The sequence below is a fragment of the Marmota marmota genome, unplaced genomic scaffold (genome assembly GCF_001458135.2).
Source record: "Marmota marmota marmota unplaced genomic scaffold, marMar, whole genome shotgun sequence".
NCBI classification, from domain to species: Eukaryota; Metazoa; Chordata; class Mammalia; order Rodentia; family Sciuridae; genus Marmota; species Marmota marmota.
The window spans coordinates 42805579-42817680 of record NW_026000082.1 but is presented as its reverse complement, the minus strand read 5'-3'; the positions used below and the strand labels follow the sequence as shown (position 1 = coordinate 42817680).

At 59.7% G+C, this 12102-nt stretch overlaps 2 protein-coding genes across 4 annotated transcripts in view; one reads left to right on the top strand and one right to left on the bottom strand.

Annotated features, from left to right (window-relative positions):
* Nucleotides 1-7178, top strand: part of Spen (spen family transcriptional repressor) — a 59577-nt gene extending 52399 nt beyond the window's left edge. Inside the window, 7 exon segments of the mRNA XM_015484815.2 lie at nucleotides 5-141; nucleotides 143-3487; nucleotides 3489-3996; nucleotides 4416-4925; nucleotides 5071-5265; nucleotides 5491-5649; nucleotides 6031-7178. Of these exon segments, the coding sequence (XP_015340301.2) occupies nucleotides 5-141; nucleotides 143-3487; nucleotides 3489-3996; nucleotides 4416-4925; nucleotides 5071-5265; nucleotides 5491-5649; nucleotides 6031-6162 (4986 nt within the window). The 3' untranslated portion in view covers nucleotides 6163-7178.
* Nucleotides 7179-8561: 1383 nt separating this feature from the next.
* Zbtb17 (zinc finger and BTB domain containing 17) overlaps nucleotides 8562-12102 on the bottom strand; it is a 29370-nt gene continuing 25829 nt past the window's right edge. For 2 of the 3 annotated variants that reach the window (XM_015485654.2, XM_048816270.1), the window contains 10 exons: nucleotides 11526-11767; nucleotides 11304-11446; nucleotides 10918-11218; nucleotides 10489-10576; nucleotides 10284-10400; nucleotides 10080-10200; nucleotides 9754-9884; nucleotides 9223-9432; nucleotides 9027-9116; nucleotides 8562-8948 (listed from right to left, as the gene is read on the bottom strand). In XM_015485654.2, coding sequence (XP_015341140.1) covers nucleotides 8665-8948; nucleotides 9027-9116; nucleotides 9223-9432; nucleotides 9754-9884; nucleotides 10080-10200; nucleotides 10284-10400; nucleotides 10489-10576; nucleotides 10918-11218; nucleotides 11304-11446; nucleotides 11526-11767 — 1727 coding nt within the window. In that variant the 3' untranslated portion in view covers nucleotides 8562-8664. Of the gene's footprint in view, nucleotides 8949-9026; nucleotides 9117-9222; nucleotides 9456-9753; nucleotides 9885-10079; nucleotides 10201-10283; nucleotides 10401-10488; nucleotides 10577-10917; nucleotides 11219-11303; nucleotides 11447-11525; nucleotides 11768-12102 lie in introns of all 3 variants that reach the window. The other variant, XR_007352236.1, reaches the window with a different exon arrangement.

Genomic DNA, 12102 nt, shown 5'->3' with positions numbered 1-12102 from the left:
GGAGACTCCCAGGCCCACCGAGGGGTGGAGGTCCCGGAGGTCACAAAAGTCAGCAGCAGCGGCCGGCCCCCAGGGGAAAAGGGGGAAGAGCGAGCCAAAAGCTGATGCCGAGGCTGCCACTGAGGCAAGTCCCCAGGTGAACTAAAGAAAATAACACCAAGGCCAAGGCTGATAAAGAAGAAGCAGGAAGTGAACAGAAACGGGATCGAAAAGAAAGCAACACAGACAGAAATGTACCTGAGACTCCCCCAGTTGAAGTGGTGGAGAAAAAACCAGCCCCTGAGAAAAATTCCAAATCAAAGAGAGGAAGATCTCGGAACTCTAGGTCAGCAGTGGACAGATCTGCACATTTGAAAGCCATGGACACGGCCGTCAGTCCTGCTGTGGCCGAGGGGGCTACAGTGCAGGCCGTGGACAGGGAAGCCGGAATCGTGGCAGTCTCCCCCCAGAAAAGTGAGAATCCCCAAAAGGATAGTAGCCCCTCATCCCAGCTGAAAAATGATCCAGTTGAACCCAGCAAGGAACCGGAGAAGGAAAACGTGTCTGCCCCAGAAGCCACGCAGCTAGCCAAGCAGACGGAGCTCGAGCAGGCCGTGGAGAATATCGCAAAGCTCACCGAGACCTCTGCCAGTGCTTTCAAGGCGGCAGCCGCAGGTGCATCCCAGGGCCCTGCCACAGAAGACAGGGACAAACCTGCGCACCAGGCGAGCGAAACCGAACTGGCTGCAGCCATTGGCTCCATCATCAATGACATTCCTGGGGAGCCAGAAAACTTCCCTGCACCTCCCCCTTACCCTGCAGAATCTCAGGCAGACCTGCAGCCCCCAGAGCAGAGCATGGAGCCCGAGACCCATGAGGCCGTGTCTGGCATCCTGGAGACAGAGGCCGCTACAGAGTCTTCAGGGCCACCAGCCAGCGCCCCTGACCCCTCGGCAAGCCCAGCAGATGCAAAGGAAGTCAGAGGGAACAGCAGTGAGCCCTCCCAGCCGGAGCAGGAAGCCAAAGGGTCAAAGGAAGCAGAAGTTGCTCCCACTCGTAAGGACAAAGGGCGCCAGAAGACAACTCGATCTCGCCGCAAACGCAATGCAAACAAGAAGGCAGGTGCTGCTGCGGAAACCCTTGCCCCCGAGCCGGCCCCCGCTCCAAGCAAGAGCCCTGCAGCGGATGAGGGGACACCCGAACGCCCCCCAGAACCCCCACAGGAGGAAAAGCAGAGTGAAAAGCCTCAGTCCCCCCCTCCTCAGGCATGTGCTTCCGACCCAAGCAAGACTCCACCTCCCGAGAGTCCGGCCCAGGAAAGCAGCATTGAGGAGAAGACTCCAACCAAAGCGCCCGCGCCCCCAGACCTCCCGACCCCTGCCCAGCCAGCACCCGTGGATGAGGAGGCGCAAGCCAGGTTCAAGGTACATTCAATCATTGAAAGTGACCCAGTGACCCCGCCCAGCGACTCGAGCATACCCCCGCCCACAATTCCCTCTGTGACTGTAGCAAAGCTTCCACCACCTCTTGTCACCTCTGGGGCCTTTCCAAACCAGAGTCCCCCCGCTAAGGTGACAGAATGGATCACAAGGCAGGAGGAGCCTCGGACTCAGTCCACGCCGTCTCCGGCTCTTCCCCCAGACACAAAGGCCTCTGACATGGACACCAGTTCTAGTACGCTGAGGAAGATCCTCATGGACCCCAAATACGTGTCCGCCACAGGTGTCACTTCCACAAGTGTCACCACGGCCATTGCAGAGCCTGTGAGTGCTGCTCCCTGCCTTCACGAGGCACCACCACCTCCAGCTGAACCTAAAAAGCCTCCTTTAGAGGAGAAACCTGCGGCCCCGGTAACAAACACCTCTGACACACAAGCCTTGGAGGCTCCCGTAGCCACCGACAAGGAAAAGGTGGCCCCAGTCATTGCTCCTAAAATCACGTCAGTCATTAGCCGGATGCCCGTCAGCATTGATTTGGAGAATTCGCAAAAGATAACGCTGGCCAAGCCCGCTCCTCAGACGCTGACCGGCCTGGTGAGCGCTCTGACCGGCCTGGTGAATGTCTCTCTGGTCCCGGTGAATGCCCTGAAAGGCCCTGTGAAGGGCTCGGTGGCCACGCTCAAAGGTCTGGTGAGCACCCCTGCGGGGCCTGTGAACGTCCTGAAGGGGCCAGTGAACGTCCTCACGGCGCCAGTGAACGTCCTCACGACTCCAGTGAACGCCACCGTGGGAACCGTGAACACTGCCACAGGTGCAGTGAATGCAGCCACAGGCACTATGAATGCCACTGCAGGGGCAGTGACTGTCACAGCGGGGACGGTGACTGCTGCATCTGGTGGTGCAACTGCTACAACAGGCGCAGCGACCGTGACTGGTGCGGTGATTGCGCCATCAGCAAAGTGCAAACAGAGATCGAGCAGTAATGAAAACAGTCGGTTCCACCCTGGGTCCATGTCTGTGATTGACGACCGCCCGGCAGACACGGGCTCCGGCGCCGGGCTGCGTGTGAACACCTCGGAAGGCGTTGTGCTCCTGAGCTATTCAGGGCAGAAGACTGAAGGCCCACAGCGCATCAGCGCCAAGATTAGTCAGATACCCCCGGCCAGTGCAATGGACATTGAATTTCAGCAGTCGGTGTCGAAGTCCCAGGTCAAACCGGATTCTGTTACACCATCACAGTCTGCACCCAAAGGCCCTCAGGCTCCCTCAGGCTTTGCCAACGTGGCCACCCACTCCACCCTGGTCCTGACGGCCCAGACATACAATGCCTCCCCTGTGATTTCATCTGTTAAGGCTGACCGTCCATCACTGGAGAAGCCAGAGCCCATTCACCTCTCTGTGTCCACACCTGTCACTCAGGGTGGCACAGTGAAGGTTCTCACCCAGGGCATAAACACCCCCCCAGTGCTGGTTCACAACCAGCTGGTCCTCACCCCGAGCATAGTCACCACTAATAAAAAACTTGCCGACCCCGTCACCCTCAAAATAGAGACCAAGGTCCTTCAGCCAGCTAATCTGGGGTCCACTCTGACGCCCCACCATCCTCCTGCTTTGCCTAGCAAACTGCCTGCAGAAGTGAACCACATCACCTCAGGGCCCAGCACCCCGACAGATCGAACTGTCTCCCACTTGGCAGCCACAAAGCCAGACGCACATTCTCCTCGACCCAGCGGGCCCACGCCGTCCCCGTTCCCAAGGGCGTGCCACCCCAACAGCACCACCTCCACAGCGCTCTCAACCAATGCCACGGTCATGCTGGCCGCAGGCATCCCAGTGCCGCAGTTCATTTCCAGCATACATCCGGAGCAGTCTGTCATCATGCCACCACACAGCATCACCCAGACTGTGTCCCTGGGACACTTGTCCCAGGGGGAGGTGAGAATGAACACACCCACGCTGCCGAGCATCACCTATAGCATCCGGCCGGAGACACTGCACTGTCCTCGGGCCCCCCTGCAGCCCCAACAGATAGAAGTAAGGGCCCCGCAGCGTGCCGGCACTCCGCAGCCNGGTGCACTACCACCTCCCTGTGGCTCGAGCCGCGGCCCCTGTGCAGTCAGAGGTGCTGGTCATGCAGTCCGAGTACCGGCTGCACCCGTACACGGTGCCCCGCGACGTGAGGATCATGGTGCACCCACACGTGACAGCCGTCAGCGAGCAACCCAGACCTGCAGAGGGGGTCGTGAAGGTGCCACCAGCCAGCAAGGCCCCTCAGCAACCGGGGAAAGAGACTGCCAAGACCCCAGATGCCAAGACCACACCTGCCCCCGCCCCTGCCCCTCACAGCGAGGCCCGCATCCTCACAGTCACCCCCAGCAACCAACTCCAAGGGCTGCCTCTGACCCCACCCGTGGTGGTGACCCATGGGGTGCAGATTGTGCACTCCAGTTGAGAGTTGTTCCAGGAGTACAGATACGGGGACATCCGGACCTACCACGCTCCAGCCCAGCTCACACACACTCAGTTTCCTGCTGCTTCCTCAATTGGGCTCCCGACCCGGACCAAGACTCCCGCCCAGGTGAGGGTGCTGGGTGCCTCCTCCATCTCTTGGCCATGCGCTTGGGGAACTCTGTGGCTTTGAAGTGCAGGTGGGTTAGGAATTCAGCCTTTGGGCCAAGCCACTGTCAAGGTACAGGCAAGCTTGGGCTGAAAGGGGACTTCCTAAGCCTGGGGGTGACAAAGTCAGATCACATTGGAAAACTCTAGATGTGGGGAAAGAGTTCTGTGGGAATGGTTGGTGGGGAGGGAGGTCACGGTGACTTCACCTTACCAGGGTCCCCAAGAGCCGTGGCTGGTTAACACTGCTTTGTGCCCTGAACTGGATGGAGTTGCCCCACAACTGGACTTTTTCCTGTTGTCCCTTGGATCTTTTGTTGGGTTCAGTGACATGTGTGTAGCAGACTCTGATTGTGTCCCCTGCCTTCCTTCCAACTCTAGGGCCCTCCTGAAGGTGAGGCCTTGCAGTCCACGCAGCCTGCACAGTCTACGCAGCCTGCCCAGCCAGTGCAGCCCTCGCAGCCTGCCCCTCCTGTGCCACCATGCCAGCCCTCCCCGCTCAGCCAGCCTGGCCAGCCACCAACTAGCAAGATGCCTCAGGTCTCCCAAGAGGCAAAGGGGACCCAGACAGGAGGACTTGAGCAGCCTCGCCTCCAAACTGTCCCTGCCAGCAGGCCACCTGAGCCCCATGCCCAGGTTCAGAGGGCACAGGTGGAAGCCAGCCAGACGTCCTACCCGTCCCCTGTGTCTGTCTCCATGAAGCCTGATCTCCCAGCCCCTCTTCCCTCTCAGGCTGCCCCAAAGCAGCCTTTGTTTGTTCCTACAACCTCGGGCCCCAGCACCCCACCAGGGCTTCCTCTGCCGCACACTGAAGCCCAGCCAGCATCCAAGCAAGATTCCTCTCCACACTTGACTTCCCAGAGGCCTGTGGATATGGTCCAGCTTCTGAAGGTAAGCACGGGGCCCTGCCCTCTCTTTCCCAGACTCTGTGCTGTGCTAATGTCCTGAGGTTCCCCATGACAGATCAGCTAGGGCTGTGGCCGGCATGGCTGGCCTTTGGCCCTGAGTGCGCTTCTGCTCTGTCCCCTGTGAGCAGAAGTATCCCATCGTGTGGCAAGGCCTGCTGGCCCTCAAGAACGACACGGCTGCCGTGCAGCTCCACTTCGTCTCTGGCAACAACGTCCTGGCCCACCGGTCCCTCCCCCTCTCTGAAGGAGGCCCCCCTCTGAGGATCGCCCAGAGAATGCGGCTAGAAGCCTCGCAGCTGGAGGGGGTTGCCCGAAGAATGACGGTAAGACTGGAGAGCCCCTGCCCCTGCCCCAGGCAGGAAAGCACTGATGGCCCTGGAGTAAAACACCTCGACCCAGAACAGAGCAGCAGGGCTTTCTTTCTTTGAACAAATACCAGGGTGAACTTCAGGCCGTCTCGAAGGCGGGGATTCCTGTGGGCTTAACACCGTGGGTTGGACAAGGCTACACTTGACTAAGGCCCCTGACCACTGGCCTCTCTGCCCCAGGTGGAGACTGATTACTGTCTGCTGCTGGCTCTGCCCTGTGGTCGTGACCAAGAGGATGTGGTGAGCCAGACCGAGTCCCTTAAGGCTGCTTTCATCACTTACCTACAGGCCAAGCAGGCAGCTGGGATCATCAACGTCCCCAATCCTGGCTCCAATCAGGTCAGTCTATGCTCCTGCCCGCCCCACGAGTGTGTGCCAGCGGGGCCAGTCTAGAACAGGGGGGCTGGCCAGTGTTCTGGCGTGGATCACCAGTGCCAGCTAGAGGGCGCTGCTGGGCAGTAAGGCATTTTTGGGTAGAGGCGACAAGCAGTGTGTTGCTGTCCTCAAGAGAAGAGCCAGGGGAGCAGATGAGAGGATTTCCTCGAGCTGGGCAGAGAGACCGAGAGGCGGGGGGCAAGAGCTTCCTGGTGCTGCTTTCATCTGGCTGTGGCTGGGAAGCTGACCTAGGCTGCCTCTGCATCCGGCGTCTCCAGGGCCTGCTGGGAGCGTAGTGGGGAGGGCGACATGAAGGTCCCACTTTCTCTCTCGCCCCTTCTCCAGCCCGCCTATGTGCTACAGATCTTCCCACCCTGCGAGTTCTCCGAGAGCCACCTGTCCCGCCTGGCCCCTGACCTCCTTGCCAGCATCTCCAACATCTCTCCCCACCTCATGATTGTCATTGCCTCTGTGTGAGCCGTGGAATGGTCATCACCTCAGGGCATTTTCCCAAGGCTCTGCTGCAAAAAATGAACACCAGACAACTCAACCAGGCGGAGGAGAAGCTGCAGAGGGACAGACGCCATCCTCCCGTGCCCGGGCGCCTGCCCAGCTCCGTGGGACAGACCTCTGGGCGGTGGTGCTGCTACCTTGTATGTTTACAGGACGCTTTTGTCCAGGACAGACCACCGACCGACAGACTTGCAGACACCTTGGGGCTGTTTCTCTCCTTTTTTTTTTTTCAGAGAAAAGGAACAGGGCAGTAGAATTCCTTTTTGTTTTGTTTTGTTTTTAAGAAACAAGAAAACAGAACTGCCTTTGCACTAAATTAGTGACTTGGACTTCTACACAGTGAGACAGGCTGTGACGCTCTGGACGTGTGGTGTGTGAACACACATTGCGGACTCTCCTGCAGGACTCAGAACTTCTGCTGAAACCTTGGGGTCAAGGAACATTTCACTGGGTTTTTTTGCCCCACCACCTCCCTTCCCCAGCTCATCGGACGTGTCGCCTTTCTTAATTCTCCTGCTGCCACCACCTTTGACTCACCGGGGTGTACGGTTCAGTCAAACAAGAGCAAACAGAAGGATTTTCTTCCTTGGTGGGATATGCAGAACTCGGATGTGTGTATATATAAATATATAATATATATAAATATATATAATACTGACTTTAAAAAATCAAAATTCCCCGACATACATTTTTTTTAATCTGTGCCAAAAATGTGTTTTCAGAGAAAATCTTATTTTCATACTCAGACTTTGTATCGTCACTCATTTGTATAAGTGCGCTTCAGTACAGCACGGGCCCCGCTCCTGCAACGTGGAAGTGTCACACAGCACCTGTACAAAGACTGGCCAGTCCCCTCCTCCTGTGACCCGGGCCTCTCCCCAACTTCCTAACACTTATTAATTTATGAAACTGTTTTTCTCAGCGCAGTTTTGTTTTGTGTGTCCATTGGATTATAAACTTTATTAAAAAATACAAAACACCTCAAGTGTGGATGTGATTGTCACTGGGGTGGGGAGAACCAAGGGTCCTTGGCTATGGGAACAGCTTGCCCTTGCCCTGGCTTTGCTTTTGCCCACCCCCAAGTCTGCAGGGCCTCTTTCCTTTCTTTTGCCACTTAATGCTCCCCAGCGAGCATTTTATCTGGTACAAGAGTGATTTTTGTCACCAGTGCTGGGCTGTCAACATTTTCCAGTGCTGTGAAATTTGTGAAGCTCCAGGGTTCCGAGTCACTCCTGGGCAGTGCCGGAGACGCTTCAGCTGCTGACACGAGTGAAACGACCCCTACAGACTAACTCCATCCGCTTCGCCTGGTGGGATGGGGCCGAGCTGACCTAGTGCTGCTCTAGTGCTGCTCTCTGGGACTCCCTTAACCTTGTGCCTGCTTGGGGGGGGGGGAATGGCGGGCCACCTGGCCCTTGCCCCCCCCACCACCGTGGGGTTGGATCAGAAGGTAAGAACAGGGATATGGGGACTACAGACTTGGGTGTCTTCTCACTGTCACAACAGGACTACAAACAGGCCTGTGGGCTTGTGCAAGACAGGAGGGTTGGTTGTGGCTGTGGGTGACCCCAGGAGAGGGGCCTCCCTGTCACCAGGAAGAATGGGCAGCCCTGCTAGCATTGCTCCCCTGCTCCTTTGTCCCTCCAGGTGGAGGCTTCCCTGATTCAGGCAGGTAAACTGTTCCCACAGGATGACACTGGCCTCCCAGCTCTGGCACGAATACTGTGAAGCAAGCACAGAGCCCAGCATGTTCTTCTGCCCCTTGCTGCCTGTCATGGACACTGAACTTGAACAAATTTTCCAAGGTTGTGGTGCAGACACCACTGAAACGTCAAGGCCCCAAATGGTTCCCAGGTAATGCGGAAGGCACTTCAGACTTTGACACAGGGGAAAACCAGGCGCGGAGGATGTGGGTATTGGGGTCTGGAGGCAGGGGCCGTGGTCCTGGGAGGAAGGGCTCTTCCGTCTGCCTGGCTGAGAGAACCCAAGGGCAGGCCCAACAGTCGTGGTCACAGGAGGCAAAGCCATTGAGACCATAGACTGGGCTCTTAGTCGCCTGGGTCTCTGTGAGCAGTTGTGGTCCTTCCCACTGGCCCCTTCCCCAGCTGAACCACTGGGCGAGGGGAGCAAGGCCATAGTGGTGCTTGCTGGGGTCACGGCGCTGTGTGCTGCTCCACCCACTGTGGACAAGGCAGTTGGCTTGGGCATGGACGGATCCTGGCTATGCTCCACAGGAGGAGCAGCAGGGCTCTTTGAAGAGAGCTGGTCCCTGGATCGTGCAGCCTTCTTGTGGCACAGCCTTCTTGTGGCATCAGCCACAGCTGCCAGCACCGGCCCACCCCAACAGGGACCTACAGGCAGCATTAGAAAATAATCAAATTTATTCTCTCTAGGGAATGGGCCGCCCTTTCCAGTTCCAGGGTGCCATCCATCCTTAAATAAACAGTCAACAGAAGGGCTGCCTGCTCACTGAGCAGGCGGTGGGCATTCAGAAGCTGTGGGTGGGGTCTCTGCCATTGCAGGCTGGCCTTCAGTCCCGTCCCGAGGGCGGAAGACCAGCTCCCCGGCCTGCAGCACCTGCCCGGCTGGCCACGTGCTGCCCGGCCCGTACTGCTGGTAGAAGTCCGCGTCAGTCTGGAACATGACCAGTGCCTGGGCGGTGTGGATCCGAACATGCTGAGCCAGGCTGTTGGCATCCAGGAACTTGTCCCCGCAGGAGTCACAGGCGTAGAGGATGTGGGTGTTGGGGTCTGTGGAGGTGGGGGCGGCAGTCAGGGTGGGCAGGGCCCTTGGTTCCCCGGGGCTCACACCCTGGGCGGCCCCCTCACCTTCCTCCTGCACTTGCTTCACGGCCTTGCTGATCTCGGCTTTAAGTACCTCCGTCTCATCAGCTGTCACCGCAGCCCCCACTGGTACCACTGTGGACAGAATGGGCAGGCCCTGAGGCAAAGGCCAGAGACGTGCCCGCTGCTGCCACCCGAGGCAAGCTACAGGTGACTACCCTCTGCTGCCCACGGCCCACACCTGTGAGCTGAGTGACGGCCGTTGCTGCCAGTGCCTCAGTGGCCAGCGTGACCATGTCATCCACAGTGACCACGCTGACCTCGCCACCCTCCTCTGGCTCCAGGATTTTGATGCCAGCCTTGCCCTGGTGCACAGTCTTGACGTGGGAGCGCAGGTTGTCCACCCGGTTGAAGCCGCGGCCACACTTGTCACACAGGTAAGGCTTCTCTCCTGGGGGGAGGCAAGGTTCGCTCCTGCCGTCTTGGAGGGCAGCGGGGCTGGGGGGGGGGTCCAGGCTTCGGCTTCCCCTGCAGCCCTGTCTTGTCCAGCAGGAAGCTCTGGGGTGGCCACCAAGCTGACAGCCTCCTCCAGTAGCAACTGGCCCACTGGAAGCTCTAAGGGGTCCACACTTCAACTAAACTGCCTCCAGGGCCACCGGCAGCAAGCGCCGGCAGCCAAGGCTGGGATCCGGGGGGTCCCCCCTTCTCACCCATCCCACCTGCAAGTCGGGGCTGAGCAGGGAGATGTGTAGGTGGGTGGGCACATGCTCACCAGTGTGGATGATGATGTGCTTGGACAGGTCCCCCACGTTGACAAAAGCCTTGCTGCACACACTGCACTTGTGTGGGCGGATATTGTCGTGGTGCCGGATGTGATTGGCCAACTGGCTGGACTGGACAAATCTGTAGGGCCAAGGGGAGGGGCTTAGATTGATCTGCTCAAGCCAGGGGCTGGGGAGCCAGACTGAGAGGCCTCTGGCCACATATGGATCAGACAGGACCCTGGGAGCAAAGCCTGGGGCTGGGGTGGCACTCTGCCCAGTTCCCAACAGAACCCCCTCACTGTGGGCAGCGCCCTGGCATGGGGGAGAGGGGCACCTCTTGCCGCAGCGCTCACAGACGTAGGGCTTCTCCCCAGTGTGCTGGCGCACGTGGGCGATGAGGGAGCTGGCCTGGGTGAAGGCCTTGCCGCACATCACGCACTGACAAGGCTTCTCGCCTGAGGACAGAGGCAGGGGAAGGCATCAGCACCCACCTGTGCGCGCCACCCCGGCCCCCACAGCACAGGGGCTGCTCACCCACCGGTGTGGATGCGGACATGCCGTTGCAGAGCACCGGGGTCAGCGAACTGTCGCTGGCAGTGGACGCACACATAGGGCTTCTCCCCGCTGTGGATCCGAAGGTGCCGCTTGAGGTTCCCTGTGGTGAGACCCATGGCAGGCCTGGCATGGGGCCCGGGGGCCAAGGAGCAGGGCTGTGAGGGCAGCCAGGGCAGCCCTGGGCCTACCTGAGGTGGTGAACTGCTTCCCACACTCCCGACACTTGAGAGGCCCGTCCGCGATATGGATCTTCAGGTGGGCCTTCAGGTTCCCCACCTGTACCCAGGGAGGGGGTCAGAAGGGTCACCCCACGCACTTGGCCTCTGATCCCCTCCCCTTCCCCTCCCATAGGGAACCACTAAAACTCAGGTCTCTCAGCAGGCTGGAGTGGTTCCCTGTCTTCTCAAGCCAGATGGAATGTTCCAAGTCCCAGCAGTGAAAGGACACGCCCGCCACCCGGCTGGCTCTGACTTAAACCCCGCCAGACTCCACCTGCCTCGGGCTGCCTGGACAGAGCAGCGGGCGCACCCTCCTGGGACAGCCACTCTGCAGACCCTGGCAGCTTCCCTCTGGCCCTGTCTGCTCCGCGCCATCAGCAGGGGGCTCCAGCAGCCCACCTGGTTGAACTTCTTGTCACAGTGAGGGCACTTGTGCTCCTTGTCAGTGTCGTGGGTCTCCAGGTGGCGCATCTTGGACGTGGGGTCAGAGAAGGAGCGGCCACAATAATCGCACTGGTAGGGCTTCTCCCCGCTGTGCACCAGCTGGTGTCGCTTGAGGTTGCCGGAAGTGGTGAAGAGCTTGCCGCAGTCCTCGCAGCGGTAGCGCGCCTCGCCGGAGTGCCGCTTCTTGTGCAGGTTCAGCAGGCTGATGAGCCGGTAGCTCTTGCCACACTCCTCACAGCCGTAGGGCTTCAGGGGGCTGGGTGGTGGGAGGCGCAGTCAGGGAGGGGCGCGCCCACGGGGCCCAGAGCGCAGCCTGGACAGTGGGGAGGCGGCGCAGGTACCTGTGCGTCTTCTCGTGCGCCTTGCACGCAGCGGGGTCCGAGAAGGCCTTGCTGCACTCCCGGCACGAGAACGGCTTCTCCCCCGTGTGGATGCGGATGTGCCGCTTGAAGTTCCCCGTGTGCGTGAACTCCTTGCCACAGTCCTGCGGGCGCAGCGGGAAGGCGTGGTGAGGGGCTGCAGCGGGAGCGCAACGGAGGGCTGGCACCACCCGCGGCCCGCACCTCGCACTTGTGGATGACGGAGCCGTAGGCCTTGGACTCGGTGCGGTCCCCATAGGTGCCTGAGCGCAGGCTCCGGGCCTCTGAGCTGAGCTCCTGCCCTGAGTCTGTGCCTGCTGATTCCTCGTTCTCCTCCGGGGCGTCTCCATTCTCCAGCTGAGACCCCTCCTCCTTCACCACCCCTGGCCCGGTGCCCTCCTCTTCCCGCTCCTCTTCTCCTTTGCTGGCCGGCTCCACCTCCATTTCTGCAGAGAAGGGCAGCGCTGAAGCAGACAGAGAAGAGCCTCCCCGGTTGGCCTCGCAGTCCCGCCTAGGAACCTAGCAGGGGCCCTGGGAGCATCTGGGAGTGGCAAGGAAACGTCTTCAGCACCTAGGGTCCGTGGCCTGCCATCTGCTACTTGGGGGATGCAGATGTGGGCCCCAGTTAGCCAACAGCACCGGTGGGAGGACAGCGGCACACTGAGTGGGGCCCAGAGCTGTGGGAGCAGAGCTCCAAGGCTGCACCCCAACACTTCTGTGCTGATGGGAGCTGCCAGGACATGGGACCACGAATAAGGAGAGCGAGGCTGGAGGCAGCGCT